The 22,523-nt window shown below is 41.3% G+C and overlaps 1 protein-coding gene across 7 annotated transcripts in view; it reads right to left on the bottom strand.

Annotated features, from left to right (window-relative positions):
• Positions 1-22,523, bottom strand: part of LOC146571092 (disabled homolog 2-interacting protein-like) — a 171,431-nt gene that overhangs the window by 77,731 nt on the left and 71,177 nt on the right. For all 7 annotated transcript variants that reach the window (XM_085280058.1, XM_085280057.1, XM_085280061.1 and 4 more), the window contains exon 3: positions 19,706-19,824. In XM_085280058.1, coding sequence (XP_085136184.1) covers positions 19,706-19,824 — 119 coding nt within the window. The remainder of the gene's footprint in view (positions 1-19,705; positions 19,825-22,523) is intronic.

Below are 22,523 nucleotides of genomic sequence, written 5' to 3'. Positions count from 1 at the left end.
ATGTTTAAAGATCTTTTAGAGTGCAGCTCTCTGTGTTTTGACCAGGCCACATGTCTCCTGTCACCTAAAAGTACAGAAATTTTAAAACCTTCTAGTAAACAGGGTCCCAGCTTCTCCTGGGAAAAGTCACCACTGCCATAATCCTCACAGCCCGGACCCTTCACACATCACACATCAGACTGCGGAGACAGGGCATGAAGAGGAACTAAGGGGGGCGAGGCTGGGCAATGTGACTTCGATTGCTCTGTTGAGGGTGGGGCTCGATGGCGAACCTTTGGCCGCTCTGGTGGGGGGTTTATGGGGGACAAAAAGGGATTGGGACGGGGGGTAGTATGGGCAGAAATCTGTGCCATCAGAAACTGAATTTGAATAAGTTCAATTTGAATTTGAATTGCTCAGATTGAATCTGAATTGTAACTTGAATAAATGCTTTTGAAAACTGAATTTGAATTAGTCTAATTTGAAATTGAATTTATGGTTTGAAAATGATCATCACTAAATTGAAATTGAATTTTATATTTTGAAAATGAATTGATTTGCTTTGAAACTGCATTTTATCCTTTAAAAATTCAGCTCTCGAATAATTTCAGTTTCACTTCTCACCATTCAGTTTCAGTTCTACAATTCAATTTCAGTTCCAAAATTCAGTTTTTTGGAACTTACATCCGGTTCCGGTTCAAGCGCAGATTAATAGAACTACGTTTTACTAGCGGACCGAAAGTGTTACTGACGGGAATCTACAGCATGTTGAGCTGAATTAAGACTTCAGAAGTCATTCGTCATGTCGAGTGACCAGCGGATAAACTCTCAGGTTGGTAATAAATGTATTACATGTATAAGAACAAGCGTCATGTTAACAAAAGATAGCCGTACAGTAACTGTTATGCTTATTGTAGCTGTTAGCTAAAAACGCTAATTTAGCGTAGTTTGCCCTGAATTCAGCTTTGACAAACAAATATGATCGACTGTTTCTAGTAGAATTCCAAAGTTGTCATCTTGTACCCTCTCAGAGTACCCCCTCTGTATGCTTGCAGAGACCCCTACAGTAGGGAAACATGCAAAACGGTGCCCAAACCTTTGTATTTTAGCTTTATTTATGTCTTATGCTGGGCAGACACTGTGCGATTTTTTTCAGTCGCACAATTCAGCTCCTGCTATTGACTCGCAGGGGTTAGAAGTTCATAGGTCACGATGCAGGGTCTCACACTATACGGCCCGATGCTCTGATGCGACCCGAGTGCTCACACTGTGCGTCCATAAAATCAAGGTTATAAGAGAAATTCTGTTGCTCGCTCTCCCTCTCTGTCTTTCACTCACACAGACACACCACCACCATCAACTTTGCTAAATTGCTAATGAAAAACATTGATCAGGCAGCTGTGATTGAGCAGCAGTGTAGATCCAACTATTTTCACGGTTGTTGTGGTCGTGATAATTTTGTTAGGCCACATCGAAAAGGTTCGGGTGAGCTTGCCATAGTTCTACAAGTTGTGCCTCCATCGCTTGTGTGTCCAGATCACACGCTGCACTGCCGTGCTGCGCCGTCTTTTTCGCTGACATTTGTGTTTGCGCGTGCGCAGTGTGAGAAGCTGCGGTGACACCCTCACGACCAAGCGATTGATGATCGGGAGCTGGTCGTGAGGTGTTTATCGCTTCCCGTTACCCCACGTATATTACACGATGCACGACGCACGATGAAGGCCAAAATCGGGCCGATCGCCAAAACGGTCGCACGACTCAAAAATCGGCTCAAAATGGGCCAAAAATCGCACAGTGTAAGCCCAGCATAACACAGCATCCCAACTCTTTAGCTAACTTAATAACTTTAGCTAAAGTGAATAGTTAGTCTAATTCATTAGTGCAGCATTACTGGATCACCTCTGTTTGAAGTGATATAATATGATATACAACTATCACTGAAACAGCAAACTTTGTAAATAAGCAAACAACACTTCTCATTCTCTAAACGTTTGGCCACAGCTGTAGATTACACTATCAGTGCTTGTTCACTCTTGACAATAATAACATTTCTAAATTTACTTTGTGCATTTACAGGTAAACAATATCTAATATTTTATCTAAATGACTGCTTTGTCTTTGAAAAGGGTGAAGAGCCTGAGGCCGGTGACAGTCCAGTTCTACTCCAAGTACATCCTTACAGTGGCTCACAGGACAAGGCCACATTCTTGTCCTGCCAGAAGAGAAGAGAAACTTCAGAGTCTTCATGCAGTTCAACCACACCTGTCATATTCCGTATGACAGGGGTCTCAAACTCCAGTCCTCAAGGGCCAGTGTCATGCAACTTTTCCATGCCCTCGAGGACTGGAGTTTGAGACCCCTGCCGTATGGTGTTCATGCTGTTTTCTACCCCACAGTTACAGCATGTCTGACTGCCTGTTCAGCATATGCAAAAATATGAGTTTAAGCATGTGATGACTAAAGCCTTCCATTATGGTGTTTGTCATCACATGTCACAGACATCTGGATGATCATTTGGAATAAACTAAAAATTTGTTACTTCATCTTTTATTTTTACTATTATTATTGTTCTTATTTTACACTTTTCATTGTTAGGCATTAGGTTTATTTGTAGTAGTCCTTTCCAACGTCTTTCCCTCTTCCATGTTACTGTGTCAGCTTGCCAGCATTTATTTGGGGTTGGAAGTGGAACAGAAAGTAAAGAAATCCAAAGTGCCATTAAAACCAGGAGAGGTTCTTATATTTCAGAAGAAGGGATTAATTCAAAAGAAATGACCTCAACGCCATATTTTATTTAGGAACCCTAGAGAGCACTTTGCAAAATAACACATTCTTATAATTTCACCCTCAGATGAGCCAAGCTACAACTGTCAGGGAAGGTGATGTAGGTACAGAGCATGTGAGAGTGGTTAAGTTAATGTCTCTTGTCTAGATGAAGGCACAAGAGGGATCAATGGCAAGGCGTAGAGATTCAGTATCTTCAGTCTTCAGTGGACACTCCATTTCTGGCACAAAACACCTGTAAAAGATGGTCGATTTAGGAGGTGACCCGACAACTTCAGCCTGTCAAACATATTAATAGAGCAGTGTGTTTAAAAAAAAAAAAAAAAAATCTAATTAAGCATGCACTCAGCACCCTAAGAATTATTATGGTAGTTAAACACAGTGATAGTTGTATATCACATTATATCACTTCAAACAGAGGTGATCCAGTAATGCTGCACTAATGAATTAGACTAACTATTCACTTTAGCTAAAGTTATTAAGTTAGCTAAAGAGTTGGGATGCTGTGTAAGACATAAATAAAGCTAAAACACAAAGGTTTGGACACCGTTTTGCATGTTTCCCTACTGTAGGGGTCTCTGCAAGCATACAGAGGTGGTACTCTGAGAGGGTACAAGATGACAACTTTGGAATTCTACTAGAAACAGTCGATCATATTTGTTTGTCAAAGCTGAATTCAGGGCAAACTACGCTAAATTAGCGTTTTTAGCTAACAGCTACAATAAGCATAACAGTTACTGTACGGCTATCTTTTGTTAACATGACGCTTGTTCTTATACATGTAATACATTTATTACCAACCTGAGAGTTTATCCGCTGGTCACTCGACATGACGAATGACTTCTGAAGTCTTAATTCAGCTCAACATGCTGTAGATTCCCGTCAGTAACACTTTCGGTCCGCTAGTAAAACGTAGTTCTATTAATCTGCGCTTGAACCGGAACCGGATGTAAGTTCCAAAAAACTGAATTTTGGAACTGAAATTGAATTGTAGAACTGAAACTGAATGGTGAGAAGTGAAACTGAAATTATTCGAGAGCTGAATTTTTAAAGGATAAAATGCAGTTTCAAAGCAAATCAATTCATTTTCAAAATATAAAATTCAATTTCAATTTAGTGATGATCATTTTCAAACCATAAATTCAATTTCAAATTAGACTAATTCAAATTCAGTTTCTGATGGCACAGATTTCTGCCCATATGGTAGATCTGAGCCCAGCATTGACCCGCTCCATCATCTCCTCAGTGAATTTCAGGTGTGGGGAGGAGGGAGAAAGGGAGGGGGAGGAGGGTGATGGCCTGTCAGGGGTTTGGGGGACTGGGGAATGTAACTACAGCCCAGCCCATGCAGCAGTATATGAATGACTAACCTCGTATTGTGGATGGATTATCTCAGTTGTTCTCCTGGCTGAAGTTTGGTCCTTTTACAGCATCCTGACATGCGATTACATTTGTTCCTGACCACTGAGAACACTCACGGTAACTTTTATCGAGTGGAAAAAAAATTTGCTTGTTTATATTATGCTAACATAGCTGTGTCGCTAGCGGTCACGTAGCACATCATTATATACCAGCTAGCCCAACTTCAGTAACCCTACAAACGTCACTGCTGTTTAGTTTTCTGTTTTCATTTATGCTGGAAGTGATAACAGAGCTGTACGTTTAATTTGTTTCCAAAACCCCGCAGTCAGGACATGCTATATTGTATTTCGATAGAAGCTAGCAAGCTAAGTCCCTGCTAACTTTTAACTCCGTTAAATGTCATAAATTCCGTTTTCATGGATGCCTGGATGTTAAACTCAATTGTTACACCTGGTAGAGCAGAACACTGATCATTTTATTAAAGATGAAAGACTTTAGACAGTTTTTCAACTCTCAGTAATGCCATAGTGATCGTTTGATATATGGACCTGCAGCGGAGTTTAGGTCCAGACACGGCTAGTGACATCAGACTGAACAACCGGATTAGTTTTCCACAAGGTTACATAGTCCTCTGGTATGGAACTGTATATTAAGTATTAGTGAGTCAGAGTCACTATTTTGGTGCTACTGTACAAGCCTTAATTGAACACATTTTTATTATGTAAACCCATTTTTATATTTGGTTCAGTATTTTTCCCTTTCTGCTACAGCATCGTGTGTGCTGTAAACATAACTACAGCATATGCAGAGATGAGAGACATGGCACGAAACAGGAAGACAAATGTGGATGTTAGAAATCAGTTCAGCTATTCTATTTGTGTGCTAATATTCAGAGCTGAAGTCTGCGACTGATGGGAAAGAGGCTGCTGTGTTATAAAAAACCATGACTCACTCACTGGTGCCACTGTACTAAGGACTGCAGTTACCCAAACACAAAGACACACATGCAGATATGCATAAAATTACAGGCACAGATTACAAGCACATAATCAAAATCACTGCATTTCAATCAACCCTTTCTGTGGGCAGAAATCCACAACGACAACTATTCTTGTACTCGATAAGAGGCGAGATAGACAGGAAGAAGGGGGTTAGTACTCTCGACAGCAATAATGCCATTAATGATCTGGGTGCACTCAAGGAAGCTGGAAGAATCATTGCAGTACCTGAAAGAGTGAGTGAGTGCGTGTGTGTGTGTGTAATAATACAGTTTTGTAACTGTAACTTCGGTCGTTGCTGTGCTTTTTGGAAGTCGAATTTCCCAGAGGAACCCACCCGAGGGATTAATAAAGTTCTATCTTATCTTATTTATGTAAAGGGCGTGACTGGATTTCATGAGATCTAAGATACACACTCTTGCACAGACACGCACACCTGTTTGAGTAATTAATGAGTCATACAATATATAAATGACCCTGAAATACACCGGCCAGTGACATCTAACATGATGCAATGAGGAGAAAAGCAGCAGATAGGGCAGAGAGAGTCAGAAAAGAGGGACATGACATTGCATTCTGTTCAACCTTGAGGTCTAACAATGGTGCATTTGATGAAATTGATGTAAGTGCATTTGTATTTATTTAGTTTTTAATTTGGTGGCTTTTATTGGCACATATTTTGTACATTTCTGCCACCAACTGTTTACCAGGGAAACAGAAAAAAACAAAACAAAACACCAAGACCGATAAAACCAAGCATAGCCTGTTGACTTATTAAATAATGACTTAATCTCAAAGAAGCATTCTTTGTATAATGTAGAAGATCTTAACGGATAAAAAAAAACCCCAAACATATCTGATAATATCAACCGCGTGATCCAAGCAAGGCACTCTGCCGTTACTAGAAACTTTAAAAGCCCACACATCGCAGTTGGTTTGATATTCATCAGCGTGTCCAGGGAAGGTCAGTGTGAATCAGATGGTGGAGCAGCCACTACAGCAGTAAGGGTCAGATAATCTGTGATACAAGAAGAGCATTCGGGGCCATTCAGAGCAGCGGAGAGCAACAAGAGGCATACAAGGGCGTGGTAAGGTCAGTGCAATAAATTGTATCATTTGCAGCTGTACAGATAACAGCCTGAAATAGAGAGCCGCTGGACAAAAATTGGTGCAGATTGAGAAATGAGTACATAATATTGATTCAGCAGATATATCTGATAATAAGTGTGCACTCAAGTCCAAAGCTAGTGATGCACTTTCCACAGCTAGGGTCAGACTGACATAAATTTTGTTAGAGAGTGTGTAAAATACCCTAATGCAGACACCCATGAGCTTTGCAGCCACAGAAACACCAAACTAGCAGGAGAGGAGATGCTACATAGGCATAATTTGGCTTTATCAAAAAGGCAAAGACGACTGAATGTTTATTAAATTAGAAGGGGAAATTGCCCAGACTGTGGAAAAACAAGCGTAGGACTTCCTTAAAATGCTCTTTTCAATACTAACCAAATGTACAGGTTGAACTGTCGCTATGGAAGAAAATCCATATTTATCTATTGTCACTCACACATACAAAGCTAGTACTCCAAAGCTGTTTGTACATCTCTTGTCCACAACAGTAACAGAATCCCAAAAGCAATTATTTTCCACAAACAGCTGGATCAGGTGACCCTGAATACTCCCTTAGTAATGGTGAAATACGTCTAGATGGCTGGGGGCTTCCTATTATGCACTGAGCCTTCAGTTCACTCACTTCTTTTCACTCACTATATGTTTATACATCACTCTGCATTTAATTATTAATACACTAATACTTTATTCCACAGTGTGTCTTTTGTTCCGTCTTCCTCCCCTCACCCTCAGCTGGTCGTGGCAGAAGGCTGCCCTTCCCTGTGCCTGGTTATGCTAGAGGTTTCTTCCTGTCAAAATGGAAGCTTTTCCTTCCCACTTTTGCCAAGTGCTTGCCCACAGGGGACTGTCTGATTGTTGGGGGGTTATTGTAGGGTCTTTAACTTATAATATAAAGTGCCTTTAGCTGACTGATGCTGTGAACTTGCGCTAAATTTAATAAAACTGAACTGAAATTGCTTTCTCGTTTCATTTTATTGGTACACTGTTTAGCATTTTCATCAAAACAAGTGTTTGAAATGCATGTTTTTCCCTATTCCTGCGTGAGTTTCCTGCACAGTCCAAAGAAATACATGACGGGGGTCAATTGGTGATTCTGAATTGACCGTAGGTGTGAATGTGAATGAACTGGTTCCAGACCCCCTGCAGCCCTGGATTGGAAACTGCGTTGATTTTCAAAACTATGTTTATCTGAACACCAGGTTTTCCATCCCTTTCCCACAACTGATAGCAATTTGTGCACAGCATATTGCAATCTGCAGACGACACATTGCGCCTGACAACCCTTGAAAAATAACCCAATTATATGTTAGTGATAATCTGGTATAAGAATTTGTAAGCATAATGAAATACAGATGAACAAATATTCTTTAGGCAAAACAGATAACCTAGAAAAAAAAAAAACTGGTGCAAGCAGTGTCAGTGTGTGTGTGCACACATCGCTGTGCTTCTGTTTCGCTGAAGATAATGTTGTTCAGCGAGTGTCCACCTTCTGATTAACGCAGAAGAATATTTCATTTTCAAAGTCCAGCTGCTCCTCATCTGCAGGTCTCTCTCCAGAGTCTGCCTCAGGCTACAATCCCTAACAATGTCATCACAGCTAACAACCCACACAGTGAAAATGTATGCGTGTGTTCGCATGATTCCGTGTCCGCTCCTCGCTGCAAATAGTAATAATTCATGGCTTGAGAAATATCATAGAAGATTATAAAATAATTACTTATACAGTGGCCAGAGAGCTTGCTTGATTCTGATTGGCTGTAGAGAGACCATGGCAACAGGGACAAAGCCAAAGCCTCCATTTACATTTTATTGCAACACTAAGAAACTGATGTTTAATAACTCTAATAAGCCAAATCAAATCACAGAAAGACGACCTTGCACAGAAATGAATGGACTCCTGAATTTGAAAGCTACCTTGCCAATGACCTGAATGACACACTGTGGGACTTTAATGCCACTTTCTGTTTAGCCAAAGCTCAGGAAGACTAAAACCTCTGAGACCTATTAATTGTTATTTAGCTGAATTCATGGTCGAAATTCAACATCCGAAATGTGATGTTCAAAGCTTAAACAAGACAGAAAAAAGTACACACCAGCCTCCACTAGCCCCGCATCTTTAACCCAGACTGTAAACTCATTAGAAATTCTCCTGGCCTCTCAATACACTTCTTGGCCTGGTCAGAAACGTTGAGTTTGACATTGAAATATATCTGGCTCAGCATGGTAGGGAGGGCAAGCTTGAACTAACCATGGCATCTTATATCATCCACAGAGATGATGATGGGGTTGAATATGTAAGACTGATGCACAATCCACAAACTGAGCACCACAAAGACCTGGATACCCCACACAAAGTAAACTGAGTGGTTTCATATTTTTGATGGTTTTCATATCATATGTCTATTTAAATAAAGGTTTATCAGATAACTACAGTAATAGGTGCACTGTGGCCTACAATGTGTGGTCCAGCAAGGAGCCAATCACAGCTCACTTACCAGGGAACGTGCTTTAAGCAATCAGCAAAGACATTAATAAACATAATGTGTTAATGTGTCCTGCGCAAATCTCTGAAGAACCACTGTAGGTCGGCAACAGTGGTCAGATGATGTGGGTGACAAGCCACCGATGCAAAGGCAGCCTGCAGGCTTACTGAGCTGTGACCGTGCAGGAGAGCAGACGAGGAGAGAGCCACGTTTTGTCATCTTCCAACGTCCCGACGACGTGGATAACGAACAATGCTTCGACAAGAGTTGCCCATTATGGCCAGTCTGCAGCTGTCAAACACCCTCCTTCAAAAAAAAGCTTCTTTGCTGGAGTCGCTAATATATCTCTGTTGAACTTCACAATAAACGGACGCGTTAAGACGAAGATTAAAAAGTCAAATACAGGAATGCACCAATATAACGGATCCTGGACTTCCTTACACAGAGACACTAGACTCTCAAAGTAGACAGCATCCAAAACCATAAAGGTGAGTACAGAATCAGTCCATTATTGTTCACAACGCTGACACAACAACTACATTAGAAAGTTTCCCGATAATATTACCGTTGTATGCCACATAAGCAGTCAAGATGAGTCAGCACACAGGAGAGCGGTGAAGGAATTGACATGTCAAACACACATCCTCACCCTTAACACAAAGCAAACCAAGGCTCTAGACTTCTGGCGAGTCAGTTCCGGCCATCACCCTTGCAAATTTCTTTCAATAATTTTGCATGTTATTCATTTGACACCATCACATTTTACCCTCGATCCATGATTTAAACCATGATTTTTATTACAGACTTACACCTGCTTATTGTTACCATGCTTTTCTGCACTGTGCATGCCTTTTTTAGTGGCGCTGCATGCAAAATGCTATTTCCTTTTCATGTAATTGCATCTAATGTAATAATGGTCACACATTAGCGTTAGCCGATACCGGCCTATCTGCAAATAAGTTCAGGGCGGAAAGGCGGTGGTTAATATGTTGTGTGACATCACTTTCACGCTGTATAAATGGTGCAAGTATTAAACAGTAATATCGCTTTATTTTCCTGGAGCAACACAAGTAATACAAACAAAACAGCACACAAACTGGTATCAGCCCAGAATATATCAATGCATGCATCCAGTGTCAAACTGTAAGAAACTTGTGAACGGACTAAAGAAAAAGAAAAACCTCCAAACTAGGGGTTCATCTTCTTTACTTGAGTAAATAATCATCATCCAAGAGTATTAGTCAAACCCTTAGCCGTAACCATGAAAAACTACATTAAGGCTTGTTTAAATGTTTCCCCTCAATTGTCAAGTGACTACAGAATAAGTAGGAAAATGCCCGACTTATATTTTATCAGGAATTAAGAGATGAAGTAAAGGGCGAAACAAAGTAAAGGCCATTAATTCCTGATACCGGACGTGTCTAAGAGTGTTATCCCTTACTTAAGAAGTGAGCCCCTTTGATACCATGTTTCTTTAGCTCTCCTACCATATAGGGGCACAGCAGTGGTCAGTGTTGGAGATGTTCAATGAATACTAAAAATGCTTGCAGCCTCTCCAAACATTCAAGTCTAAACATATGCACGCCAAGGAGCTTTCAGGCTATAGATTCCCCCCCTCCTCCTCCTCCTCCTCGCTCTCTCTTCAGTCCATCTCTCCCACATCTCATCATCTCTTTTCTCTCTCCTGCCAGTTCCCAAGCCTGTCTTCTTACGCAGTCTCCCCCGTGGGGAGGGAGCTCTCAGGCTGACAGGGAGTGTCACCGACTCCTCTCACAGCACATTACTCTCTCATTCCGCGTCCCTTCTCATCCTTTTTCCCCTATTTTTCACACAAGCACAAAGGCGCACGCGCACACATATGCTATGATATCCATCGCCTGCCCAAATAACATCTTAGAAGAGTGTAAGTACCAGAGAAGCATTTCCCCCTTTTCCCACTACATGCTGGTATGTGTGTGCTTGGCTCGGAGGTGCACCATTACACAGCAGTCAATGTGTGCACTTGCAGTTGAGGTCTGCGTATTTCTGTGTTAAGTCAGGTAAGATAAGACACCTCCTGGACATTCCAATTTCCTGTCCCATATTTACCTCCTTTGCTGAGCGCTTTATCAGTGAAACACATAAACGCTGATAGGTTAGGCAACCTTGCTGCTGTTTGAAGAATGGAGGGAAAAAGCTGGGGAGATGGGGGGGTGAACTGAACAGTGATGAGGCTGAAATGGATAGAAGAGATGGAGAATAGAAACACAGAAGTTATAAAAAAAAAAAGAAGAGAAAAGAATGTATAAGTGGTAAGAGAATGAGAAAAGACAGCGGGACAAAGGAGGTTAGCTCATTTTGTCTGACTGCAGCAAAGAGAACAGTTTGCCGTGTTCCGCACTGAACAATCACTAGTGTCCCCTTGTGATAGTTTGACAGTAATGTTAATGCCTCATTAAAAGCACGAAGAGAGGAAGCCACTCCGCTCCCAGTTTTGAAATGGAAAGCAATAGAACATCTCTTCAAACGCAGCACATCCATTAATTAAACCCCACAGATGGACATCCTGGCTTATTCCCAGGCACACAAAAGATATGTACTGGGAGTGATAACTGTTAGTCATGCATGCATTAAAAAAAGTCCAGAGTGAGACGAGGGTGTGATTACAGGTCAGCTCAGCTTGGTGTGGAATACTAATTGACACCGTGAGGCAGGGGGGCAAATATTTGCCAAGTGGCTGAACTTCTGAGGAAACTGTGACGAACTGGCCATTATCACAGCTAGAAGCAAAACAATATTACATGTGTAGCGCTGTGGGGTAGAAATCCAAATATAGATATGTGCTGTATAGGCAAGGACTGATGGAAATGCATGCAGGAAATTGTGGTGGGCAGGGTAGGGCTGTCAAAAAATGATCACATTCATGTTCCTCTTATGAGTTTATTAATACACGACATTGAAACTGTTTTTAAGGAACTACTTTAATCAGTTCTATAAATAAAGCTATCAAATGCAGAATTGTACTGACTGTAACTATCTATGTCTATTTTTTAGAAGAAAAAAGAAAGCAACAGCAAATGCGATGTGTGTTATAAGGCAGAAAGTACATAGCCTGAGCTTGTCATCAAGGTGTTTACTTGCGAGCCTTGTGACTTGTTTCAGGGAATAGGTGTAATTTTGCTCCTACAGACAGTGTTAATTATCACTTGCATAGTTTATTGAAAGCTGATCTTTAAGGGTGATATTTTCCCATCATTCTGCCAGCATCCAGAAAGACTAGCGTTTGACCCTGTATTTCAGCAGTGCGGCTCCCATTTGGGACCCCTGGATTAGCTAAAGTACGAGCGCGCGCTCACGTCTTGTTACTTTGTTTATTTTATTTTATTTTATTTTTTGGCCTGTCCCGTTTGGCTCTTTTGCCATCAGAATTGTTGTCTAAAGGCAAAGAAAGATGCCCAACGGATTTACTTTACCAAACTCCTAGTCCTAGCCCCCCTGCTCCAGCAGGTCGCAGAGAATGGGGGTGAGAGAAGACTCCAAACCTCCCTCCACCCGCTCATTGTAATGTTGATGCATGTGTGTTCTAAGGTGCATTTAAAACCCAGGAGGGCTTGGAGCTACCTGCCAGAGAGCAGCAGGTAAGCGCATGGTCCCTCCTGCTAGCCCTCAATGTCTACGTGTATTTAAAATTGAGAGGTGGGCAACGATGCCAGGGGTGGGGTGTACACCCTGATGGTACTTTGGACTCCGTGTATCGTGCCCACCCCCAAGATCCTATATGTATGTGTAATGAGAGTGTGAGTAATGTGAATGTCTAAGTTGTGGGATAAAATTGAGGCAGAGGCAGCCAGAAGGGGACAGAGGGGGGGGTAGCCTCCTCTGCACCCTGGTGACATACCCCTACTCCAAGGCCCTGCATGTGTGGGTGGTTGTGGTGGAGCGGGAAGAGGGAGGCAGCTGGAGATGGGGAGGGAAGGAAGGGAGGGGCAAGTGACCCCTCCCTGGGGCCAGCTCCCCCGCTGACCCCAGTAGGCACCCCCATACTCCGCGACCCGCCAGGGAAAGGGGGCCCAGGCCCATCCAGACCGGGCCCAGTGCAGCAGCGCCGCCCGGCCCCACAGAGCCCGGGACAGTCCACCCAACCCCACCACAGAGAAAACTGCACCCACCCCACCATCCACTCATCTTCCAGACTACATAAGACAATAAACACCCAGGCTGAGATCTTCCTCCACCTCTCCTGTATCTCCCCCTCCTGCAGAGGCAGCTCCTGAGGAGAGGAAAGCTCCTGCAAGATGTGACAATCTCCCCCACCAGTTGAAGAGCCCCCCAGGTGGCTCGACGCACCGGCGGCACCCTGCTCCAGGGCTGGGCCCCCATGCACCCACCCGCCCACAACCCCGGCAACACACCAACCAGGACCCAAGCCCCCGAGGCCCGGTCCGGGTCCCAGCCCAGAGACGGAGCGCCCCCAGAACCTCACGCCCATCCCGGACCCACCCAGGGGCAGCCAGGCTACCAGGTCAGTAACCCACGTCCGTCAGCACAGACCCTCCCCTAGCCCCGCTGCACGCAGCCGCGAGGAAACAGTCACCGGAGAGCCAACAGAGCCCCTAACCGGACATGACCGCTACCCCGGGTTGAGCCCCCCAAGGAAGATGCCTCCGGGGAACCCCCCGACGCCCTAAGCCTGTCCCTACCCCCACACCAATCACAACAGTGAAGGCGGGACCAAACTATGACCCCCCACCCCCACTAGGTGATGGAGCTGATCAAAGGAGCCCAGAGCAATTGATCTGATGTGGTGGCAGAGGCTGTATCAAGACTAATGTAATCTAATAGATAATTTCTATATTGGTTAGAATTAAGATTATTTTTATTTTTCCAGTTCATGAGGACTGTTTTCTTGGCTATGCATAGGGCAGTGAAAACCATATGGGCGATATTCTTTTCTGAAGTGACATTATCTAAGCTGCCCAACAAACACACTAAGGGGGAAGTTGGAATGTTACATTTCAGACACTTCGATAAGTCTTCACATATCTCGCGCCAAAACTTCTGAACTGGTGGACAGAACCAAAGAGCGTGGATATAATTGTCCGGTGAATTGGTTTGGCAGTGTGAGCAGTTGTTGGTAGACGTAAAGCCCATCTTGAACATCCGATGACCTGTATAGTGCACTCTATGTAATATTTTGTATTGAATTAATTGAAGACTGGGATTTCTAATTAGATGAAAGGTTTTTAAGCAAATCTGAGACCAGAAGTTTAGGTCTAAGTTAACTGATAAATCCGCTTCCCATTTTGCAATAGGAAGTGATATTGATTCATCTGTTTTAGAAAGCATTCTGTATATTTTGGATAGTAATTTGGGGGGTTTAAGAGTAAGAAATTGAACCACACTTGGTGGTGTTTGTAGTTCAACTTGACCCGGTTTAAATTTCTTTTTTACTATGGATTTAATTTGTTGATATTCTAAAAATCTTTTCTTGTTGATCCCATATTGTGTAACTAGTCCATCAAATGAAATAAATTCTGTTCCTTCTAGTATATGTTCTAAATATTTGATTCCTTTATCACTCCAATCTGAAAAGTTTATCATATTATTGTTTTGTAATATGTCAGGGTTGTTCCAGATAGGTGTACGTTTGCATGGGATTAATGAAGACGCCGTCAATTTTAGAAACTCCCACCATGCTGTCAGAGAAGAGCTGATGTTGATGCTTTTAAAGCATTCATGTCGTTGGATGTTTGAGCTGATAAATGGTAGGTCTGAGATCTCTAGATTATTGCAGAGTGCTTGTTCTACATCTAGCCAAGGTTCATCTAAGAGGGTGTGTTTTAGCCATCCTGAGATAAACTGAAGCCTGTTGGCTAAGAAGTAGTGCTGAAAGTTAGGCAGTTCTAGTCCTCCTTTATCCTTGGTCTTTTGTAGTGTTTTTAAGCTTATACGTGGGGGTTTATTTTTCCAAAGGAATTTGGACATACATGAATCTAGAGATCTGAACCAATCTTGTGGCGGTTTAGTTGGGATCATTGAGAATAAATAATTTATTTTTGGTAAGACCATCATTTTTATAGCGGCAACCCTTCCCATGAGTGATATGGGTAGACATTTCCATCTAGCCAGATCATCTTCTACCTTCTTTAAAAGTGGGATATGGTTTAATTTAGTTAGATCTGCAAGCTTGGGAGAAACATTAATACCTAAATATTTTATATTTCCCGATTGCAGTGGTGTAGAAGAGGAATTATGGAAGGAGCAATTAATCGGTAGGACTGTAGATTTTGACCAGTTAATTGAGTAATCTGATATTCTTGCAAAAGAGTTTATCAATTCAATCACCCCAGAGATATTGGTTTGTGAATTTTGGAGAAAGAGTAACACATCATCCACATAAAGGCTGATTTTATGTTCCACGTTCTTGCATTTTATGCCCTTAATTACTGAATTCTGTCTAATTGCTGCTGCTAGTGGTTCAATAAAAATTGCAAATAGTGAAGGGGAGAGTGGGCATCCCTGCCTGGTGCCCCTCAAGAGACAGAAGCTGGAGGATGTCTGGTCATTTGTTCTAACACAAGCTGTTGGGGAATTATATAATATTTTTAACCAGTTTATGAAAGAGGATCCAAAACCAAATTTGTGTAAAGTTGCAAATAGAAATTTCCAGTTAACTCTGTCAAATGCTTTTTCTGCGTCTAAAGAGAATATTGTAGTTTCTAGGTTTTTACTATATGAGTAGTCTATCAAATTAAGTAATCTACGTGTATTTGTTGATGAGTGCCTACCTTTTATGAAACCAGTTTGGTCAGGATGAATTAAGAAGGGGGTTATTTTCTCCAGTCTCTTTGAGAGAGCTTTGCAGATTATTTTAAGGTCTACATTTATAAGGGATATTGGACGATAGCTTGAGGGATATACAGGGTCTTTGCCTGGTTTTAGCAGGAGATTAATGTTTGCAGAATTCATATTTGATGGAAGTCTGCCCTTTTCTTTAATTTCCAACAACGTTCTGTAGAAAACTGGTGCTAGAATCGACCAGAATTCTTTGTAGAATTCTGCAGGAAAGCCATCTGGACCTGGAGCCTTATTATTGTGCATACTTATCAGGGCTTCCTGGAGTTCACCTGGTGTCAGTGGTGAATCCAGTGCCATTGCTTGAGTGTCCAATAATTTTGGAAGAGTTATGTTGTCCAAAAACTGATCAATTTCTTTTTTAGATGGGTTTATTTGTGGTGAATACAACGTTTTATAGAAATCCCTGAAAATGTTGTTTATTTGTATCGGTTCATATAATGTGTTCCCAGATGAATCTTGAACAGCACATATAGTTGTTTTTTCTTTATTTTTAGCTGGTTTGCTAGAAATTGACCAGATTTATTACCATGTTCATAATTTTGTAGGCGTAGTCTTTGTACTAAGAATTTTGTTTTTTTATCAATTATCTCATTTAATTCTAGTTTTGTTTTGCGTATTTTGTTCAATGTTTCCTGATCTTGGTGGGACGCGTAGGCTTCTTCTAGTGATTTGATGTTTTTTTCTAATTCCTGAATATTTTTGTTTTCTTTTTTCTTTTTATGTGATGAGAAAGAAATTATTTTACCTCTCATCACAGCTTTCCCTGCTTCCCATAGAACAGAAGCTGATGTTTCGGGAGTTACTTTGTTTATTTATTACAGCTTTTAACATTTAAGGTTGTTGTGACTGTGTGACTCGTGGTGTTCTCTGTGGTAACATGAAAGGGTTTCCTCAGAGACAGTCGATGTCTCTTTAATCTGACTTTCATACCAAAGTAATAGCGCAAGATTGGTCCTCGGGCCTCGGGGGTTGCCAAGTGTTGGAAGTGTCAAAAAACCGACACTTCCTCGAGTGGCCACATGAGGCTGGTTTTAAAAGCAAGTCAGCCCCCCTTAAGCGTAGTTTATGGTCTTGCAGATGTGTCTGCGTGCATGTTTCCCTGTGGACCACCCCGGCTGTGTGTCGCTAGAAGTGGATGAAGTATGGGTGTTCAGAATGCTGACTCGAGTACGGAAGCGAGCAACAACACAGTTCTCTGAGAACGGTAGAACCGCAAACAAAAGCTTCAAAGACCTAAAACCACGACATAAAAAGCACAGACAGTACTTACAGTGGACACCCTGTTTCACTTCAACTCTTTGTATGTTATAACTTCACTCTTCTCTGCGGCTGGCTGACGGACAAGCAAGAGTACTCGACTCAGGGTTGTACAGTAACACATAGAGCAGGGCGATATGGCCAAAAAAATTTAGCACGATATATATTTGAAAATTTGCGATAACGATATAACCGACGATATAATTGATGCGAGACAAAATACAACTCCACAACATTACTAGCGCAAAAAGACAACCTTCCATTTATTTTCACTTAAACAAGAAGCTGGTTTTTATGTACATTAAAGCTTTATAAAAATTTAACAGTGCAAATGCAAATTCCTTGCTGAAAGTTTAACCAAAAGGCATTTCCAGTAGAAATGGGCTGACATATCCTGAACATAACCATGTATAATATCCATCCATCCATCCATCCATCTTCATCCGCTTTATCCGAGGCCGGGTCGCGGGGGCAGCAGCCTAAGCAAAGAGGCCCAGACCTCCCTCTCCCCAGCCACCTCCTCCAGCTTATCCGGGGGTATAATATCCACTGAAGTTAAAAAGAGGTGCTTTGCAACATTAAACTGCAGTGTGCAGTGCGTATTTTTCGGACCATAAGGTGCACGGGATTATAAGGCACATTAAGTGAAACAAAGCAGTCAGATAAATCAAACTTTATTAAGCTCATTCTTCTTGCTTCCTCCACTTCTGTACCATTGATTCATTAATGTTGAATTCTCTGGCAGCTGCTCTATTCCCATGTTGCTGCAGTATATTAATGACTAACCTTGTATTATGGATGGATTATCTCAGTTGTTCTCCTGACTGAAGTTTGGTCCGTTTACAGCATCCTGCCATGTGATTGCATTTGTCTCTAACCATGAGGAACCTTCACGTTAACTTTTATAAGTGGAAAAGTGTTAGTGTTCGTCCTCCAGCTTCACTGTTTATGTTATGCTAACATAGCTGTGTCGCTAGCGATCACGTAGCACATCATTATATACCAGCAGCTAGCCCAACTTCAGTAACCCTACAAACGTCACTGCTGTTTAGTTTCCTGTCTTCATTTATGTTGGAAGTGATAGCAGAGCTGTACGTTTGAATTTTTTCAGAAATCTCTCAGTCAGAACATGCTATATCATGCTTAGGTAACTAGCGAAACTAGCGAGCTAACTTCCGCTAGCTTCCTGCTAACTTCTAACTCCGTTAAATGTAATAACTTTTGTTTTCATGGATGCCTGGAAGTTAAACTTTATAGTTACACCTGGTAAAGCAGCAATGCTGATCGTTTTATTAAAGATGAAAGAATTTAGACAGTTTTTAACTCTCAGTGATGATGCAGTGTTGTTTGACCTGAAGCATACAGCGTTTAGGACCCAGATTACTCCCAGATTTAAGAGCATCTTAGTCCGACAAATATGACAATAACGACGGCTGCTTGCATGTTCTGCAAAAAAATGTGCTTTGTCGTGTATCTGACGGACAAACACCAAACCAGTTCCACATCACGGAAGTTGCACCATTTTTACAAATCAATTCTGGTTCATCTGTTTCACTCAACAATCGGCCATGTGCGCATGAAAACAAAGGCACTGCGCATGCGCGTTTTACTCCCATTCTATCGCGATATTTCATTTTCCTATCGTTGCCTAACATTATACCGGTATTACCGTGAACGGTATAATATGGCCCAGCCCTAGTAACACATACTGTCTCCATCTGATCACAGTGTACATATGCAAACATGCAAACAGGCCATCTTAATTTGTATTAATTTCATTGACAAATTTTCCTGATAGTTTTTGTCAAGAACCTTTTTTTCTTTACTTTTTGACAAAAAGACAACGCATTCGCTATACAATCATGAAATGTACTGACACTTTCGTCAAAAAATAAAAACAAGATAAAATGTTCTAATGAGATGAGATCCAATCAGAAATTTTTTTTTTTTTAAAGTCAAGATGAGCTTGGAAGTAATGTTCTTGCATTAGAGACGCACACATTTAATCTGCTCTCTGGAAATGGTAAAACTTTTTCTTTGAAAAAAATGGTACAAGTATATCCCATATTCCACTGTTTCTCTTGAAAACTGGCAAAATGTCAACACTTTGGAGGAAGAGAAAAGTAGATACATTTTGCATTTGATGTCAAGGAAAAAAAGTTTTATAAACCGTGAGTAGCAATTCTCATGGGTTACAACACAACAGACTTGGTCAACTAAAATAAGTAGGGTAAGTCAATGTTTTATTTAGTCTACTGTAATCTTATGATGTTTAGCTGACGAAAACTAGACTAAACTGACAGTATTACGTTTAAATTTATACAAAAATGATATTTTAGTCAAAAGAATACGTCTGAAAACTAAATCAAAGTACACAGCCTGGTGACAAAAAATGATTTTGGTCACTGCAGCCAATTTTCTCATTTAGAACAACTGTACACATGGTGAATTATTTAGTAAGCCACTTGTTCAAACTGTTAAGTGTACTCACAGCCACACTCATTTGGTTTTTTGTCAACAACAATGTTGCACATGCCTAGGCCTTACTGCAAAACCAAACAAACATATATTATTTCAGCACAAGCTCTGACATGAATTACAGACATAACTTTAAATCCACAGCTCTACTCTGAGCCAAACATATTACTGCACGCTATGACATGACATGAGAATGGAAGGGGGAACAAACAGAAAAAGAGCACGACATATAGGGAGCGACAGACTGATTGTGGAATTATTATTATTTGTCAGTACACCGACATTGCAATTCAATATGTCAACAGTGACCTAAATAACCTGCCGTCGGCCAAAGGATGGCACGAGAGCTGATATGCGAAGAAGCAGAGGGTGCAGGAATGATAACCAAACAATTACCTGTCATTGTCAACGCTCCTGAAGCCAGGAAGGATGTGTCTGAAGCTGGAATTGCGGTCAAGTTTGGGTTGACTCTTGGTGCGCTTAATGGAGCCCTTCAGCCGTCGACTTAGAAAGCCCTGATGCAGAGAAAGACAGTCATAAGACAGCGTCACTGCTTAACTTGGCAGTAAGACACAACATATTAATACCAGGATTTAAGCACCGCATCCTAAATTCAAGAAGAGAGCAAGTGCTCTGGATAGTTAAAGGGTAATAAATGGGTACAGATATCATATCAAAGCTAGAAAAAAAGGCTCATGCTAGAAAAGAAAAGTCCGTACAAGGTTAGACGCACAAAGCATTTCCCCAGCACACAGAGACATAAAACTACCAGCATATTGTCACAAAAAGAAGCTCGACTAAAAGAACATTGGCACACACACACAAAAATAAGGCTGATCATATGCATGAAGAAATTATAGTTTTTCCCCACATCACTAATTATGTATTTGTGACAAATCTTGCGACGTGCCCCCCCCCCCTGCAGTGTTTCTATTGATGCACCCTTTTATTGGTTTTCTCATTCTTCTTTGTCTGAGTTGTTTGCTTCTTCTAACATCTGCAATCGCACTCCCCCAAGCGCCTCACCATCTCCATGGCAACTGTTGGCTGGCATTAAAAGCGAGGGAATAATGAGACGTGGTGCATAAACAGTATGATGTTGCAAGTTTGGAGAGACAAAAAAAACAAACAAAAAACCTGATTGTTTTATCACCTTTTTGTTTTTAAAGACTTAACTGCGAAGAAACATTATTATAGACCAAGAAAACAAAAAAGGACTCGTAATTAAGAGGGTGTATATGGCATCTTTGGGTGAAAGCACAAAGATGAGGGAATTTTAAAGTACGCCTGTGTGTAGGAAAAAGTAGTAAACTGGTTAGTGGTTAAACTGATCAGGTGTTCAGGCAGCTGTTTAATAGGCTCAATATCCACTGAGCAGCTTTAAGAAACAAAGTAGTTCAAAAAACCAAATACCTACAGTGATTTATCTTCATATTCTTATACAAGCTAGAGGCTAAAGGACCTCCCTGCTTCCCATTCACGCCATTAACACACCTGTATAATTACCACCTACAGTGTGAACAGGTCGCCCCAGGCAACAGCGGAATAGGGATAATTAGAGTGACTTCCAGACAGTCTGCCAGCTGATCACAGAGGAGCCCCGGCATCCTGATGAAGAACACCTGTCATCCAGGAGGCACTCTGGCCTACGAACAAAGACTTGCTAATGACAACATATTTAAGCTCACGCCAGTCATAAGAATGTTTGTGTATCATTAGCCGGCGTGTGGTATCCAGCGTCGCGTGGGATAGCCGTGTTTTTTTCAAGGCTGAAGTTAGACAGGGAAGTACGGTGACAGCACTACTGCTACTGTACTGTCAGCAGAATGCTGAGGGGAAAGTTTGTACTTTAAATAGCCATGTATTGAGTATTGAGTATTCACACAGAAGAACAGTTCTTTTTGAGTGTGCTGTTGGTGCACACTTACCATCCCACAACACAATGCTCAAAGGAAATGGAGGAGCTACTCTCAGCTGCATCTGAATTTCTAGATGGTAGCGAAACAACTGGAGGAAGACGTTTGGAAAAAGGTAAATATGAAAGTGCACAGAATCGATTTTAACACCTCAAAGAACCTGATAGCAAACGAAAACAATAGCAAAATTCCCTATGTGGCTCTGGAGGTCCAGTGTTGTGCAAAAGACTCGATGTACCCCTCATTTCTTTGGATTTTGCTTCCAAGTAACCAGACTTTTTTGCAATTTTTTTTAAAGTGGTCTTGAGCAATAATTCTTCAGCTTCTCTCAAGGTCTTACAAAGTTTTTCTTTGGGAATTGGCTGCTGAAAATGAGTAAAAAAAACCTCATTTTTACTCCACTCTTGATCCTAACTACTTTCAGAAGAATGTCAAACTACTTAACAAGCCTTAAAAAAGTCAAAGTATCTTCTTTGTTACTTTGCTACTAACAGTGACAGCAGCTAAAAACTGTCTTAGTATATGTGTGCAACATGTCCTTAAAAAATTTGAGGAAACAAATGAAAGACAAAGAAGAAGCGATGCCAATTTATACAAGAACTGGACTAAAAATCTGTGGCAGCACATGAAAATTTCCAGCTCTTTGCGATTATTCAAGTGGTTATAAAGTCTTATGTGGTTTAAAGCAAGACACAGGTAATGTGCACAGATATGGTACTGCTATATAAAGAATTATAAAGGCTGTGAGATCCACAATAAACAGATTACTGTGGGTTGGTTATGAAGTTCTGTTTTGTTTTTTCAAATTAACACCAGGATGAGGGCTCAAACAATTCAGAACAACTGTTTAATATTTATTGTGACTGTGCTATAATGACATTTTAATCGGTTTTGAATACTAAATAGCAACAATCAGATTGATTTTATTTTTTGTATGCAAGCCTTATATTAGCAATACCTGGCAACATATGTGCATAAGCCAACAAAGAGGTGGGCAGCAAATGGCTGACGATTGCTACCTGCCACCAATGAACTCTGCTCAGGGGCTATTAGCTAAATGAACGGTGCTTAGTCACTGCTGTTAGAGAGCGAGACACCTGATGCTTTTGACAGGGCTCCTTTTTCTCGATCTAATTCGCTCTCAGTCCCGCTCTTGTATATTATTAGTTGTATAAATACATAATTCATTCATCCTGTCTGTGTATGTGAGTGCATGAGGTTTTATGTGGGCATGTGGTTAAATTAGCATAGGCGCCCATAGAAAACAATGACAAGTCAGACACTGTGCAGCTGGAATG

Source organism: Mchenga conophoros, linkage group LG7 (assembly GCF_057382185.1).
Source record: "Mchenga conophoros isolate Kocher_MC1m ecotype Shallow Benthic linkage group LG7, M_conophoros_male_GT1.1, whole genome shotgun sequence".
In the NCBI taxonomy this organism is placed as follows: Eukaryota; Metazoa; Chordata; class Actinopteri; order Cichliformes; family Cichlidae; genus Mchenga; species Mchenga conophoros.
The sequence above is the reverse complement of the archived record's forward strand: the minus strand, read 5'-3'. Positions and strand labels throughout refer to the sequence as shown.